Genomic DNA, 13,601 nt, shown 5'->3' with positions numbered 1-13,601 from the left:
TATGAGAGTCAACTTCAGGTGTCCTATGACATGTAGTATACACGTGTGCAACTTGTCAGACAGTTATGTAATGTGTGACCACAAAGTAAAAGTACAACCAGCAAAACCAACAAGGAGTGTTTAACATTTTATTAGAAAATAAAAGCCTGTGCAGCCTCTTGTCTAGATGTACTGTACAGTGTGTACCCTGTGTGGTGACTGAGCTGGCCTCTGCTCAGCTTTGGGACGTGTCCGTTATCTTGATGCTCCCTGTGACGTGGGCAATGAAGCACCTCAGCAGGTAGATCCCCCAAAACTGGAGGGAGCTGTTGACAAGAGAGAGAGAGACATGAACAAAGTGCAACATGTATTTACTCTTTTTATTCTCAAGTATTTAATTAAGTCATATATTTAATGTATGAATTAGAAAATAAAGAGACAAGAGAAACAGCATCCTGAAAATGTTGGCTGCATTTCTTGAAAGCAAGGTTGCTATAAAAAATAAATTGTATTATTTTAATTATTAATTTACCTCTATTGTGGACTAGAGAAACTGTTTAGAAATGTTATTTTACTGTAACAGCAAAACAAATAACATTTTGAATGGTGAGTACTTTGAAGAGAACTGTTGATGAAGTCCATCATTTTTTTTGTTACAGGAGGTCGCTCTCAATAAGAATATATGTCTTGTTGCTTCCCTATAGGGATCTGACTTTGTTTAATTGACACACTTCCTCACTTAAAGTCCAAATTGGACCTGGGTATGATTTATAAATTTAGGATTTTTTTAAAAATGTATGTATGTATTTATTTTATTTGTTTATTTTTAATCTGGTTAATATGCGTTTTATGTTGAAGAAAACATACGTTCACCAATGCTCAAGGACACACATGATAAATGTTTTAGTGAAAAGAGAAGAGAAGTATGCTAGACTATCTTGTAAAAAGGAAAATTATGTTTTGCGGAAATATAATAGCTAAACATGGAAAAAGTGTCTGGTGATTTTCTTAATTTGTCTTAATGTAGACAAATCCCACTAAAAGAGCTGGACAACATAGTTTTTAGAAAAATAATAATACGTGTGTAAAAAAAATGCATATCCTGAGGGTGTGGGTGGGTTTTAATAGTTATTGGACAACAGGGGAGTTATATGGCACAGAGGGAAAATAAAAAAATAAAAAAAAATAATATATATATATATATATATATATATATCAGTTACACACACAATACTTGTTATTCATATAGTAGTGATTAATTGTTGATCCTTGATGTTTTTTTGTTGACAGAAACAAACATAATGCAATATCACCAACCAACCATCTTTGTTAACTGTTCATATAGCTGCTTCACTCTCACCTGACTAGGAATGGCTGAGGGAAGCAGGCTGTGGTCTGGGTCCTAACCACATCCTGTAGATTCATCAAGTTTGTCAGCAGTGTTCCTGTCCCACATTTGTCCATCTTAGTCACTACTATCTGCAAAAAAAACATGTTTGGCACATTACAACTCTCTGTTCAGGTACGATACACATGATTTGACCTACACACATTTTTGACAAACAAGGGAAATCAGAGCTCCCAGCAACAACAGCGAAATGTAAACAGCTTTTTCAGCAAATGAAAGAACATTTGGAAAAAGAAAAAATGTGATCCTCATTTTCATATAAATTCATCAATGAACCAACAGACTTACAGTTATATTTCACTGAGCACTTTCTGGGAGCGGATTGGGATAGGAATAAATAAAAAAGCACAACAGATTGATTCTGACATCTACTGGCCTGTTGACAATACTGCACTGTGCAGGTCTGACTTGAGGCTCATTTTTCAAAACTACAGACGTGGACTTCCTTTGTAAGATTGCTCTGACTATTTCCCCTCTTTCTATATTATAAGAATTTTAGTACATTGAATGTAACAAACTTACAAATATACTTTTATTCCCACTGCAATATGCACTTTTAACAGGGTCAAAATAGTCTTAAGTTGTTTTTATTCTTGAGCCACAACAGACAATTACGTTTTTTTTTTATTTAATCAGCTTTTTAGGTCGTTTTTAATTGTTATTAAGTGTTTGCGATTTGGAAGCTGTCAGAATCCCCATTTTAAATCACTGCAAATTTAAAAAAATTGCATTGTAGGAAGCTCATTGCAGCGCTCTTCCTCTGCCTTTCAGTGCGAGGGTCCATCTTAGTTAACAGGCTGTACTGTCCCGGCCTTAATGGTCAAAGTGTTTAATAAGCTGAGAGCATGAATAATTGAGTGCAGAGTGCGTAGAGAGTGGGGCTGATTCATGGTTGCGTTTTCACGGGGGACAGCAGTTTTTAAATAGCTGAGTGGGAGCGTTCAGCATTCATTTGGTGTGGACATAATGAGGAGGACTGGTAAGAAGGATGAGGGAAATGTGAAAAAAAGGGCTAAAAGCTGTTGGCGTTAAAGCTTCCCACCTCCTCCATTATACAGAAACCCCAAGTTTTACTGCGTGAACAGTAGGCAATCTGCTGTTTGTCATGGATGGAAGTAAAACATTGGCCACATATTTGCATTAAGGTGAGACACTGCAGGTGACTACGGTAAAGCTTTTAACTGAAATATATCATCGTTAAACGTTGCCAGTTGATTACTTACATTAAAAATGTTGTTCGAAAAAATATGCCAATTTGGTAATATCCTACAAATTATGTGTACGTTTTCATCTTAAAAAACTAACTAAAAATCAAACATGCAGGCTCTGTAAACTGGTATGTAAACAAAGGGTATGTAAAAAAAAAGATGGCTACCGCAGATCACAACATACCAGTTCACAAAGCCTGGGCTGTGTATTAACACACCAGATTCTTTTTCACTAAGTTTAACAAAAAAAAAGTATTCGACAACAAGTATTCTCCAGAATTGCGGACTGCACCTTGATCGTATTCAATGCATGTATGTGTGTGTCCTACCACATATGGCCGTCTGATCTCCTCACACATCTCCAGGGCGATGAGGTCAGCATGCGTCAGACCCACACTGCCATCCACCAACAGGAACGTTCTCACCAGACTGAGAGATCACAAAAGGAACAGTGGCCAAGTTTGACATACAATGCAACATCTGGGCGTTTTTTTTCTTTTTTGATCATGTCATCGTTTTTAAGACACATGACAGATGAAATGCAACCTGATTGGATGAAATACACGTGTGGAAGGCAGTTTTCAAGAGGTAAGGTACGGTGACATTGTTAACACAAGAGATCAACTTCAACACACTGATGCAGCAAATGTACTCCATTCGGCTTTCTTGTAGCCTCTAGATGGAATTGATTGATCGCTGAACAGGCAAACATTCAAACCAAAAAAAAAAACATTGGCTTTTTCCATAACCTTATAGTCACAGATCCTCATTAATTTGTCCGTCTGGCATAATAATCTCAGAAATCAAACTTATTGTTTTTGGCATCATGAATCAATTTAAACTCCTAAATTGCCCCAGGGAGTTTTGTCATTGTCTGTAAAATGGTCTGACTCGAATGATGGGGAGTTTACTTTCATAAGCTTTTTATATTCATAACAAGACTGATGCTAATTTGTAGTCTTGCTTTGGCCCTGCACACATCCATCATATGAGTGTGTGAGGGCTGTTTGTTTTCTATGCGTTTGTGCTGAGAGACCATGTGACTCTAGTCTAGATAGATACACACTACTGAAGGCAGATAACCAAAGGACATTTCTCACTTTTTCCTGGTGTAAAGGTACGGCTCCACCATATCCACAAAGTCTTTGGGCGCTCTGTGTCCGTAGCCGGGCATGTCCACAATGGTGAAGGCTTTGCCCACTCGGAAGAAGTTCATCTTCTTAGTGTGACCCTGAAGTTAAAGGAAAGACAATGGGTTCACCAAACCTTTGCTGATTTAAAGCAATCAATTTTGCTGACATATGCACTAATCAGCTGATCACTGCGGTGTGTGTGTGAAGCCTACAGCTTTAACTAAAGTCAGTGTGATGCACTGTTCTGATTATATTCCATGTCATTTTTACCATCGAATCTTTCTACCAAAGTCTCAAAATTACATGAAACACTACAAAGAAAAAATGGTGGAATGGAACACATAATACTTAACAAGAGTTATGATACTTAATAAAGATAGGAAAAATAGGAAATGCTTTGTTTACAGCAAGAGGTAAAAGCAAAATGGGTATGGAAACCAGGTCTACTGATGAATTACTCCCCAGGTTGAGTATAAATATATATTTTCACTAAACATTTTCTAATGCTCTACTTTACTCTTTTTTCTGCACAAACTACTTTTACAATCATTTAATGAAACATGCCAGTGTTTTTTTTTTGTTGTCTTCACAATTTGTCACATGCAAGAACTTCATCTTCATGAAGTAGTCAGAAAGAATAGAATCACATTTTTTGGGATTGAGATGAAAGCTAAAATAATTACAAATACGGCAGGAATGATGGTGCATAACAAACCCAATATGTGGTCTGTGTAAAACTAAGCATTTAAAGGAATTCTGATCAAATAATATCTTCAGGTATCTTCAATACCAACTCTTGATAAGTGAAATACATTTGTGCTAAGAACCTATTTTCAGTCAGTTTAACTGTTTTCTGTGTCATTCATCACCACTCGGGTATTAAGGTTTTTGAATCCAGCTATATATGAAACCTCATTTAAACTGTACATGCTGACAGAGACAGACTTTGCACTCACTGGAGTTTTGGAGACTCGCACTTCCACCTCTGGAGTCAGGGAGAACAGGGCTTTGATGAGGGACGACTTCCCCACGTTGCTCCTGCCGATGAAACACACCTGGGAATACACAATGTACATGTATTCTGTAAGATTGTGTTGAATTACAATTTGACTATGTCACTGTGTCAATGATTGGACCTCTTGATAGTGATTCAATGATTAGCATGCATTGGTGCAGGAATCATTTTCCTTGAAGCTAAAGTGAATAACTTGTTTATATGAATGAATGTTGATTACATTCAAGCCATCACTGTATGAAACTGACAGAAAGTTGATTAAGTCCATCAGCTCCACAAAGCTCTCTATGTATTTCTCATTATGGCAGCGTTTAAAAACTGGTTTCGACCCTAACACTGGCACAGCAGGAGCTCAGAAAAAATCCCAAGAAGTGCCCAAGAAATGTTTCAGATATTTATTCTACTGCTAGGAAAAAAAAAACTAGCACGTACAACAGAATGTATAAAAATCCATACACAATCACTGAAAGGCTTTTACCTCATATGCGCCGACAGTGTTGTTGTAATTACTCAGAATTCCTCATGGGGGCGGCAGAAGCAACACACTATAGCTTTTTTAATTTTTTAACCAGGGCCCCTGCACTGACTTGTCACTCACAGGGCCCCTCCCATTGGCTGTCACCATTTTTTGCTACTGCGGCATCTCCAACGACCGCCAAGTCCCACAGGACACGGGCCGGGGCTCATCCGTCTCTGCCACACTAGACAGATGGATGGAGGCTCACGCTGCCAGTAAGCTCCGAATACATCATCCACTGACAGGCCAGAGTGCTAACCCAGCCGGCATGTGAAACAGCCCCAACAGCGCTGTCTGACTGTCTGTCTGTCTCATCAACACACTGTTCCATTCTGAGCCCCCTCCACTCAACACTACTACTGCTGCTGCCGTTAAGGTTAGGAGACTTGCTCGTCCATTATCAAGTGTCAACTCATGCTTCATTATGTATGAGGCTGCAGGAGGGCAAAGAGAGACATCACACTTCATTTTTCACACACTGAGCGTGTCCCATGTTTGAGATGGAGGACAGAGGGACAGCTTCATGTGCAATATCTTCACTCCCACTCTCTCTCTTTTAGACTTGTGGTTCTTGTAATTTAAACCACACTAGCCAGTTATTCTGCCAATACCTAGTCAAACAACATCAAATAAGTCAATATGGTTCCAACTGAAATACTGAAACCTTATTTAAAGCTCAATTTACAATAATCTCTCCAATATTTATGATTGTGTATGCATCATACTTGAATAATTCGGAACCGATGGCATCTTTATTTTGTAAAGTTACTGTTACTGTATTGTTAAGATTGTACATTTTATTAATAATCTGAAAAAATACAACTCCACACATGAATGACTGTCAAATCCCAGGGAAAACACCCAGTGTTTCCATTGTTCGACAGAAAGCTGACAAAAGGTGCAAAGGTGCATGAATTGAACTGAGATTCAGGTTTTGCCGCCATTTCCTTCCTCTGTAACAACCCACTCTTGAAATTTGAGTATTTCCTGGATAAGCTGATTGGTGGAGTCCTACATTCTTGAACTGAACATGACCCAGATGTTTACAGTGTGACCTCCCACTGACCTCTGGCTGTTTGAATGCAGGCACATGGTCCATCCTCTCTGCAGAGACGTCATAGTCGATCTTATGAGACGGTGAAGAGTAGAAGAGCTTCTCTGCTTTAACCATGTCCTCCACACTGGGATGGAAGAGCTGGAACTGGCTTCTGTCTATTGACCTGAACATTTCATTAAAACAAATGCCAGAGAGAGAATATCTTAGGACAGTTCTACAGAGTGGAGCATTAGGACCATTATGCACTTCAAGAATAAAGACGAAATGTGGAGAATAAAAACGACGGTTCCAGACTGCGGGAAAGTTGGAAAGATGCATTGTTTGTGTTCTTTTAATAACGTTTTGCTTATGAGTTATTGGTACCATATGTTCCTATCTGCCACAATCTTTCCAACTTGAACATAGTCTGGAACTGAAAAAATTATATTGTGTCTTTTTCTCAACATTGTGTTTCCACTTAATTCTTGACATTTTGACTTTTTTCTCAAAGTGTATAATAATAATAAAACATTGCAATGGCTTCCGTAGCCTTAATACTCTTCCATACAGTAGCCTCAAGTCAAACAGTACAGATGTACTTACTTGTCTAGGTAAGCTTCCACAGCACTGAATGGGTAGAGCAAGCTTTGGACTTTCTTCGGGGCAAGCTTAGTGGCTTTGTGAAGTGAAGCCAGTTTATGGAAAGTCTGCCGGGGAACTGTTCCAAACGCAGTCCCAGGCTGAAGACACAGGCAGCGGCACAGACACAACATCTTCCCCCCGCTGATCTCAGACCTGCCTGCAGCGTGGAGGAGGACTCAGTCTGCACATTGAAACAAATCAGCAGTACAGTAGAAATCTGTATTAGAATGGGCAAAGTAATGACTATATATGCATAGAGCAAGTAATGCAATACAGGACATTTACAAAAAATAATGTTAACATAAACACACTAAAATAAAATTTGAATTAAAAAGTTCGGGGTCTTCTAAGTTATTGGGGAAACAATTGAAGTTATTGCCAATTTAGAATGTCAGAGTTTAACATTTTCAATTGTGGTAATATCTGTATCTTGAAAAAAAGCTACATCATTTTAGGGATGTATACCATTTTGCCTTGAAATTAACACGTTTTATTGTTTGTGTCAATTTCATCTTCTAAGAAAAATGGGTCGAATAAATGAGTAAGTTATAGCCTATAAGTTTCTTTAGTAGGCCTTTTCGTTTTTTAAATCGTTTTTAAAGGTTACTTCTGTACTGAATAGAACCTCACTTACAACGGAATCACATAATACAATCAACGTAGCCCATTATAAAAGTTGGACATTTACTGTGAACCTGATTTATCCCTGATGATAACCACATCAGTCAGATGGACAGAGAAGGCTAGCAAGATATTAGCATAGCATTCAACTACTACAAAAATACGTTTGAAGTTAACGACATACATTTCAAAATACGGGTTAATTTCACGACTTACCTAAATCCCAATATTTTCATTGCTTAATAATTTAATAATAAAGCATGCTCTGGCTAAAATCGACAGTTATACTGACTGCTCTTGCACAACTTGTTCACTGCCCTCCATGTTTCGTGCAGCGCTCAAATGGGTCCGACTGAAACACAGTCCTACCGAGTTATTTTCCGGCCTTATAACAGTATTCGGGTACTTGAGAACAGAATTATGTTGGCCTACCCTGGCTACACGTCAGTCTGGGAGTAATAATAATAAAATAAATAATACATGTTTAGACACTGGTCAGTAGCACCGCTATTTATGTGTGTGTGTGTGTGTGTGTGTGTGTGTGTGTGTGTGTGTGTGTGTGTGTGTGTGTGTGTGTGTGTGTGTGTGTGTGTTTTGTGAGTTCCCAAACATTTCTAGAATAACTACAAACAAAAGTATTAAATTCCCCAAAGTTTCCATATCGGAACAGAACATAGTCCCTCTCCCTGAAATAGTCAGTTTTGGCGTCTTCCTCGCCTCAATGTGCCCCTGCTGTGATTGATCGATTCAGTTTACTAAATGATGGCTACTTATGATGACTAATGCTTCCACACTCACTGTAACTTTATGTCTGGTGGTGATCTATGAATCAAAGTGTTTTACCATCTCGTATTTTGTGAGGTTTTGGCTCGACAATGTGAATTTTTATAGCCTACATTTAATAATAATGAACTAAGCTGAAATAATAAGGGATGCATTACTCTATAATACTAATGCATGCACCCATCAACACTCAGTCAGGACACGTTTAACACACATAATGGTTTCATCAGCACATACTTCATTTGATCCACGTCGACAGAACCTCACCACATTAATTTTTCCGAATTTTAAACCACATTTTAGTAAAGCTATATCTGACTACCGAATAGTTTGCCCTAAGAAGACTGCAGCTCTTACCATGGGACTGAAGGTTATTTATGCCTCAAAATTACTTAATGTATTTTTTTATTAAGCTTACATTCGAGAAATTATAGCTCACTCAGTCCTTTTGAGATGTGGAAATCCCTTTAAAGGGCCAATACAACCAGTTACACACAGCTTCCCTCTTGCCACAATGTGATTGCAACTATCAAGTTACTGTTAAGCTACCTCAAAATAACCAGATTTTTTATTTTATCCGCATGATGATTGGAAAATAAAATCAAGCCGTTACTGTCTGTAGTGGCCATTTGTCCTCAATAAAACAGTAACTTGAAAATAAAGAAATCAAACAAAACAACGTAATCAAAATCATAGCCACTGAGGCACTAGGGGGACGAATCTTACGCAGGGTAGGGAAAAGAGTCAACTGTCCAGTCGGGAATGTGCGTTTTGAAGGTTTATTTTCCAATCTTATAAGCAAACAGAACAAATGTGCAACAGCGTGGAACTGGCCGCCTCATCTCTTTGTCTCTCTCGTACAGCTGGTAAAAAACCATGACCCTACCCAGTGCCTGTCTTACCTGTGCCCGCCTACCTCTATATATAGGCACCTGGTGCGCCACAGCTGGTCCATAATTGCAAAACAAAAGCATAAACAAACTCAAATTAACTTTAACTTATAATGCAAACGAGAAAATAAACATTACATAATCAAATTATTTTATATCAAGTCAACAAACTAAATAAATGTTTTATAAGTAATTCTTACAACTGAATAGCTCTCAACACTGTCACTTTGAACAACGCATTGGTTTTCGCACCTTGTGGCTCTGACACATGGGTTCACATATTTGTTTTTTGCCATGAAAAAGTGCATTTCCTGTATTTACTGCCTAGTGGTATGACTGTAATGTACCAACTTTTGCGGTACCGATTCAGCCTTGCTTAAATTCAAAATTTGCACATTTTAAAAAGGTAAACAAAGCAATAACTGAGGAAAGCAGTTCAACGGAAGTTAACCCCCTATAACCCTTGTTTTCATTTATGCGTTTTTTCCCCATCTTTGAGACGGCTATATATGAAACCCAAACCATAATTCAACCACCTTCGGCCCCCATTTTCTACATTCCAGCGTCTTGTTCGCTCTACAATTATGTCATAGCCTATTTCAAGAAGTGTGAAACCTTGAAACTAAAGTAACAGACAGGTAAAAATGAGACTCTGAGGAGGCTAAAATAAGGCCCTGTGATTATATTTATCTCCCCTTTGCGCTAGTCTGATATTGCATAGGGCACATTGGGGCATAGTTAATGAGAAAGGAATTAGATTCAGCTACATTCTTCACAATGATGCATGGCTGCTGGCGAAACACACAAGAGAAAAAATTATTGTGTTTAGTTCTCGGACGGAACCGGGAGGAAAAATGTGGGCTACAGTTCTAGCTGTCACACACATCCCCCGTCACCCTCACGGTGGGGATTATTGAGGATTATAAAAGTGAAGTTTAGGTAGAGCGCGGCCAAGGAAATGTCTTCTTAGATTAGGTTATGGGAGGTGGCAGTGATAGGGAGCGATTCCGTGGCCCGTCTCCCTCCACTCACTCTTCATTCTTTCACACTGGAGTCTCCCACTAGGAAATAGTAGTTTTTCATCGATATATCCTGGTCCAAGTGGTTTTAGTATTCTTCTCACACTTTCCCCCACCCCAAAGAGTATTTTTTAATCCAAATTCCCCTCCCTATACGGTGATAAAGAAAATCCGCTCTCATATTTATGTCCAGGTTTGATTGATTGTCTGAAAAAAGCTATTTTAATTTGAAAAGTAGGATATTTTGGCACTCTCTGGGGACCTCACTTAAAGTTATAAGCACTTCAAAATGAATCACTGCATTCTAACTCATGGCTCTATAGCAGAGGTTGTGGACCCCTTTCCCCCCTCTCCACACGGTGGCAGTGCAGACCGCTAAAAAGCTCGGCGCTGATGATGTGTTAAATATCTAACTTCAATCAGCAGCTTGTGCCAACCCCCCCCCCCCCCCCCCCCCCCCCCCCCCCCTGCTCTCATGTGCATTTTTTTACGACCGGTTTGATTCATAGTATGTTCGCCGGGACAAATTAATTCACAGATTTTCCAATTACAGCTCTCATATTTTCCCTGTCCTTTTTTGCACTGGAGTCCTGGAGTTATTCTCCGGTGCCTGCATGCCTCTCCCTTTTTCAAATTAATCGCCAGTTTGGGTTTCACGTGCATCAAGTGCCTTATTAAACAAGAGAATCAAACATGCGATCCATTCATTCTCTCAGTGTCCGTCTGTCTTTCTCAATCGTGCACTGCTCGTGTATCTGGAGCGTCATCAAGGAGAGACAGTGTGGGTGAATAGGGTCAAAATAACTATATATCATCATGAAACTTTTGCCAGTTGACTATTACATTCAGATAATTATCATTTTGTATTACAATTTTCTCAATTATGCAAATATGACGATATCTACCTAATTATGTGTAATGAGCATCTTTTAAAAAAAGTAACTAAATCTAGATGTTGGATAAAGCCAGGGATAAAAACGTGTTTACATTTTCACAGTATGTCAGTGTCCAAAGTCTTAACAGAAAAGATTTTGGATGCAGAATTGTTTTTCATTTAATGATTTCAAAAAAATACATGTAGATGTACAGGTCTTAACAACGCAGTTTCGACATGTTTGTAAGAACTTAATGTATAATAAATCAGATAATTAACAACATATGAACAAAGCCTTGTGTAATAACCCTCAGAATAGTGCTTAACATGAATATTTAACGTTTATATAATGTATGTTAAAGATGGTTGTACAGGAGAAATATACAGACGCGAACAGACAAGGTTTAGTAAAATAAACACCTAAATGTACAAGTGGACCTATTATTTATACTATTATGAAAGGGGACCTGTTATGGAAGCAACATTGCCAAAAAGCTAAAAAATTGTCTAGTGTTTGAAAAAAAATTTAATAATTTTGCCTGCCTAAAATCCGAATAAACTGAAGAGTAGTTCTGTGCTCCTTAACGAATAAATGGCTAATGGTAACTGCCTTGCTCTCAGCTTTTAACATTTCACATGCAGGGAAGAATGAATCAGCAGCATTGGACAGCTGATGGGGTGCTTAATAGGCAGCCGTCAGATGTGTATACGGCTTTTAGCACAAAGGAACCCTGGACAAAAACTTTTAAAGCTCATAAAACCCACACATCACTGGGGGTTTATACGAGGCACTTGTTTGGGTGAAACAAGACAGTGAGAGATGTATGGCAGCAGAAGGGATGGATAGGAGGAATAGAAACGTGTGTGTGTGTGTGTGTGTGTGTGTGTGTGTGTGTGTGTGTGTGTGTGTTGGGGGGATGGATGCTCCAATGACTTCCTTCACCCCATCCTTCACTGTGAGCCTGTGAGGATTAAACCCCCAGACCAATCAATCGTGCACCCAAGCAGACATCCACAGAGCACATGGCCATGATGGCATTTGCCTCCCCAGGGTGCATATCAATACTAAAAAAAAAAAAAAGAAAAAAAGACATCATAGAGAATTGATTGTCCCCAAACAACCTGTGCTCACACCCACACCATCAAGCCAGCCAGCCACTCACCATCATCATCATCATTGTTCTTTGGCTCCTTATTCGCTCTCTGCAGCCCTGTCTTCTGTCTGTTGCACCCTCCGATGTATGTCTGTTCTTGCATTTGGTGCAACTGATGACCAACAGACAAGGTGCAGCAGCCAATAAACATAAAATGGTCGATAACTTAATAATGTTTCAGTTTTGATGGTAATAAAAGCCGATCATGTAGTAACTTGCCAATAACGTAATACAATTTCTGAACCATTAATGTAATCATTCTTTGCCCATAATGTAATAAGGGATTACCATGTTGTTGAAGCACTACTCCAATTTTTTTAATCTCCGTATGTTATTATAGGTTTTGGTTGTTAATTGTGTTTCTTCTTGCTCAGCATCACTGTCAATGACGGCAACCACAGTGTCTCTACCAACAGTTGAAATAGAGGTCATTGAATTGAATGGAATTGATTTAATGAGCCTACTGTACATTATTGGCTGGCTAGCCTAGATTATTAGCTGGGTTTTAAAAAATCCTTCAAAAATTTAACAACTAAATAAGTTTGATTTATTTGGCTATAAAGTATCACATTCCCTCACTATTGCCTCTTTCAAATACCTAGCTTCAAGAGCTGACCACATATTATGTGTAAAAAGTTATTACGTTAGGTTCAGAGATGTAATGACGTTATTGGCCTAGGTTACTGCATTCTTGACTTGTATTACATTAAAAATGAAAAGATTTGTAAGTAATGGGGCTGGTGCAGCAGCAACTCGGAGCCTTTGTGGTCTTTGTAGTTAGAGGAAAAAAGTCCAGCTGCAACACTGAGCGGCCATAAACGCCCACACATACACTCTGACGACGCCTTAAACTGACACTGAATTATCATCGAGCTTGACCTCTGTGACCTCTTCAGACCCATTAAACCATTCATTTGCATGTTAACCAGCGAGGCCTATAGCCCAACCCCCTGCCTGGCCCGCCGCAATGTGACAGGAGGGCAACAATGTGCGGCCAGAATACTAACACCCACCCACCTCGTGCCTTGCTTTTGTTTGCCTGGGAGGATGAAGTACAGAGGAGTTGATCAAGTCCATGGAGGTCAAACCATCAATATGCCCCCCATACAAAACAAACATTGCTGTCACATAACACTCGCCTCAAGGGCAAAAAGAAGAAGAAGACAAATAGACATTAGCACAAGCCGCGTTTCTTCTGTCTGCCCATCTGGTTGGACTGGAAAGCTTTCATAGGCCCAACACCTGTGGCAAACATCCTCCCATCTACTATGGTGCACAGTGTGTGGAGAAGTGAAGAAGCTGTAACATTCAATCCTTGCCCT

The 13,601-nt window shown here is 39.0% G+C and overlaps 1 protein-coding gene across 1 annotated transcript; it reads right to left on the bottom strand.

The window, feature by feature from the left end:
• Nucleotides 1-114: 114 nt before the first annotated feature.
• Nucleotides 115-7,904, bottom strand: gtpbp8 (GTP binding protein 8). The gene is made up of 8 exons (XM_080037532.1): nucleotides 7,776-7,904; nucleotides 6,900-7,119; nucleotides 6,327-6,480; nucleotides 4,685-4,783; nucleotides 3,696-3,826; nucleotides 2,925-3,024; nucleotides 1,340-1,458; nucleotides 115-305 (listed from the first exon to the last, which is right to left on the bottom strand). The coding sequence occupies exons 2-8, from the start codon at nucleotides 7,067-7,069 to the stop codon at nucleotides 215-217; spliced, it is 864 nt and encodes a 287-aa protein (XP_079893658.1). The 5' UTR covers nucleotides 7,070-7,119; nucleotides 7,776-7,904; the 3' UTR covers nucleotides 115-214.
• Between the last annotated feature and the right edge of the window lie 5,697 nt (nucleotides 7,905-13,601).

Source organism: Ammodytes marinus (assembly GCF_949987685.1).
Source record: "Ammodytes marinus genome assembly, chromosome: 12".
Lineage (NCBI taxonomy): Eukaryota > Metazoa > Chordata > Actinopteri > Uranoscopiformes > Ammodytidae > Ammodytes > Ammodytes marinus.
The sequence above is the reverse complement of the archived record's forward strand: the minus strand, read 5'-3'. Positions and strand labels throughout refer to the sequence as shown.

What these genes read in the sequence shown, in the direction of transcription:
- gtpbp8 (XM_080037532.1), bottom strand. Translation starts at nt 7,069, where the DNA reads ATGTTGTGTCTGTGCCGCTGCCTGTGTCTTCAGCCTGGGACTGCGTTT. An exon ending in GTGGAAGCTTACCTAGACAA is followed by an intron (nt 6,481 to 6,899) that starts GTAAGTACATCT and finishes TGAAATGTTCAG; the next exon opens with GTCAATAGACAGAAGCCAGT. An exon ending in CCTCAGCCATTCCTAGTCAG is followed by an intron (nt 306 to 1,339) that starts GTGAGAGTGAAG and finishes TCTTGTCAACAG; the next exon opens with CTCCCTCCAGTTTTGGGGGA.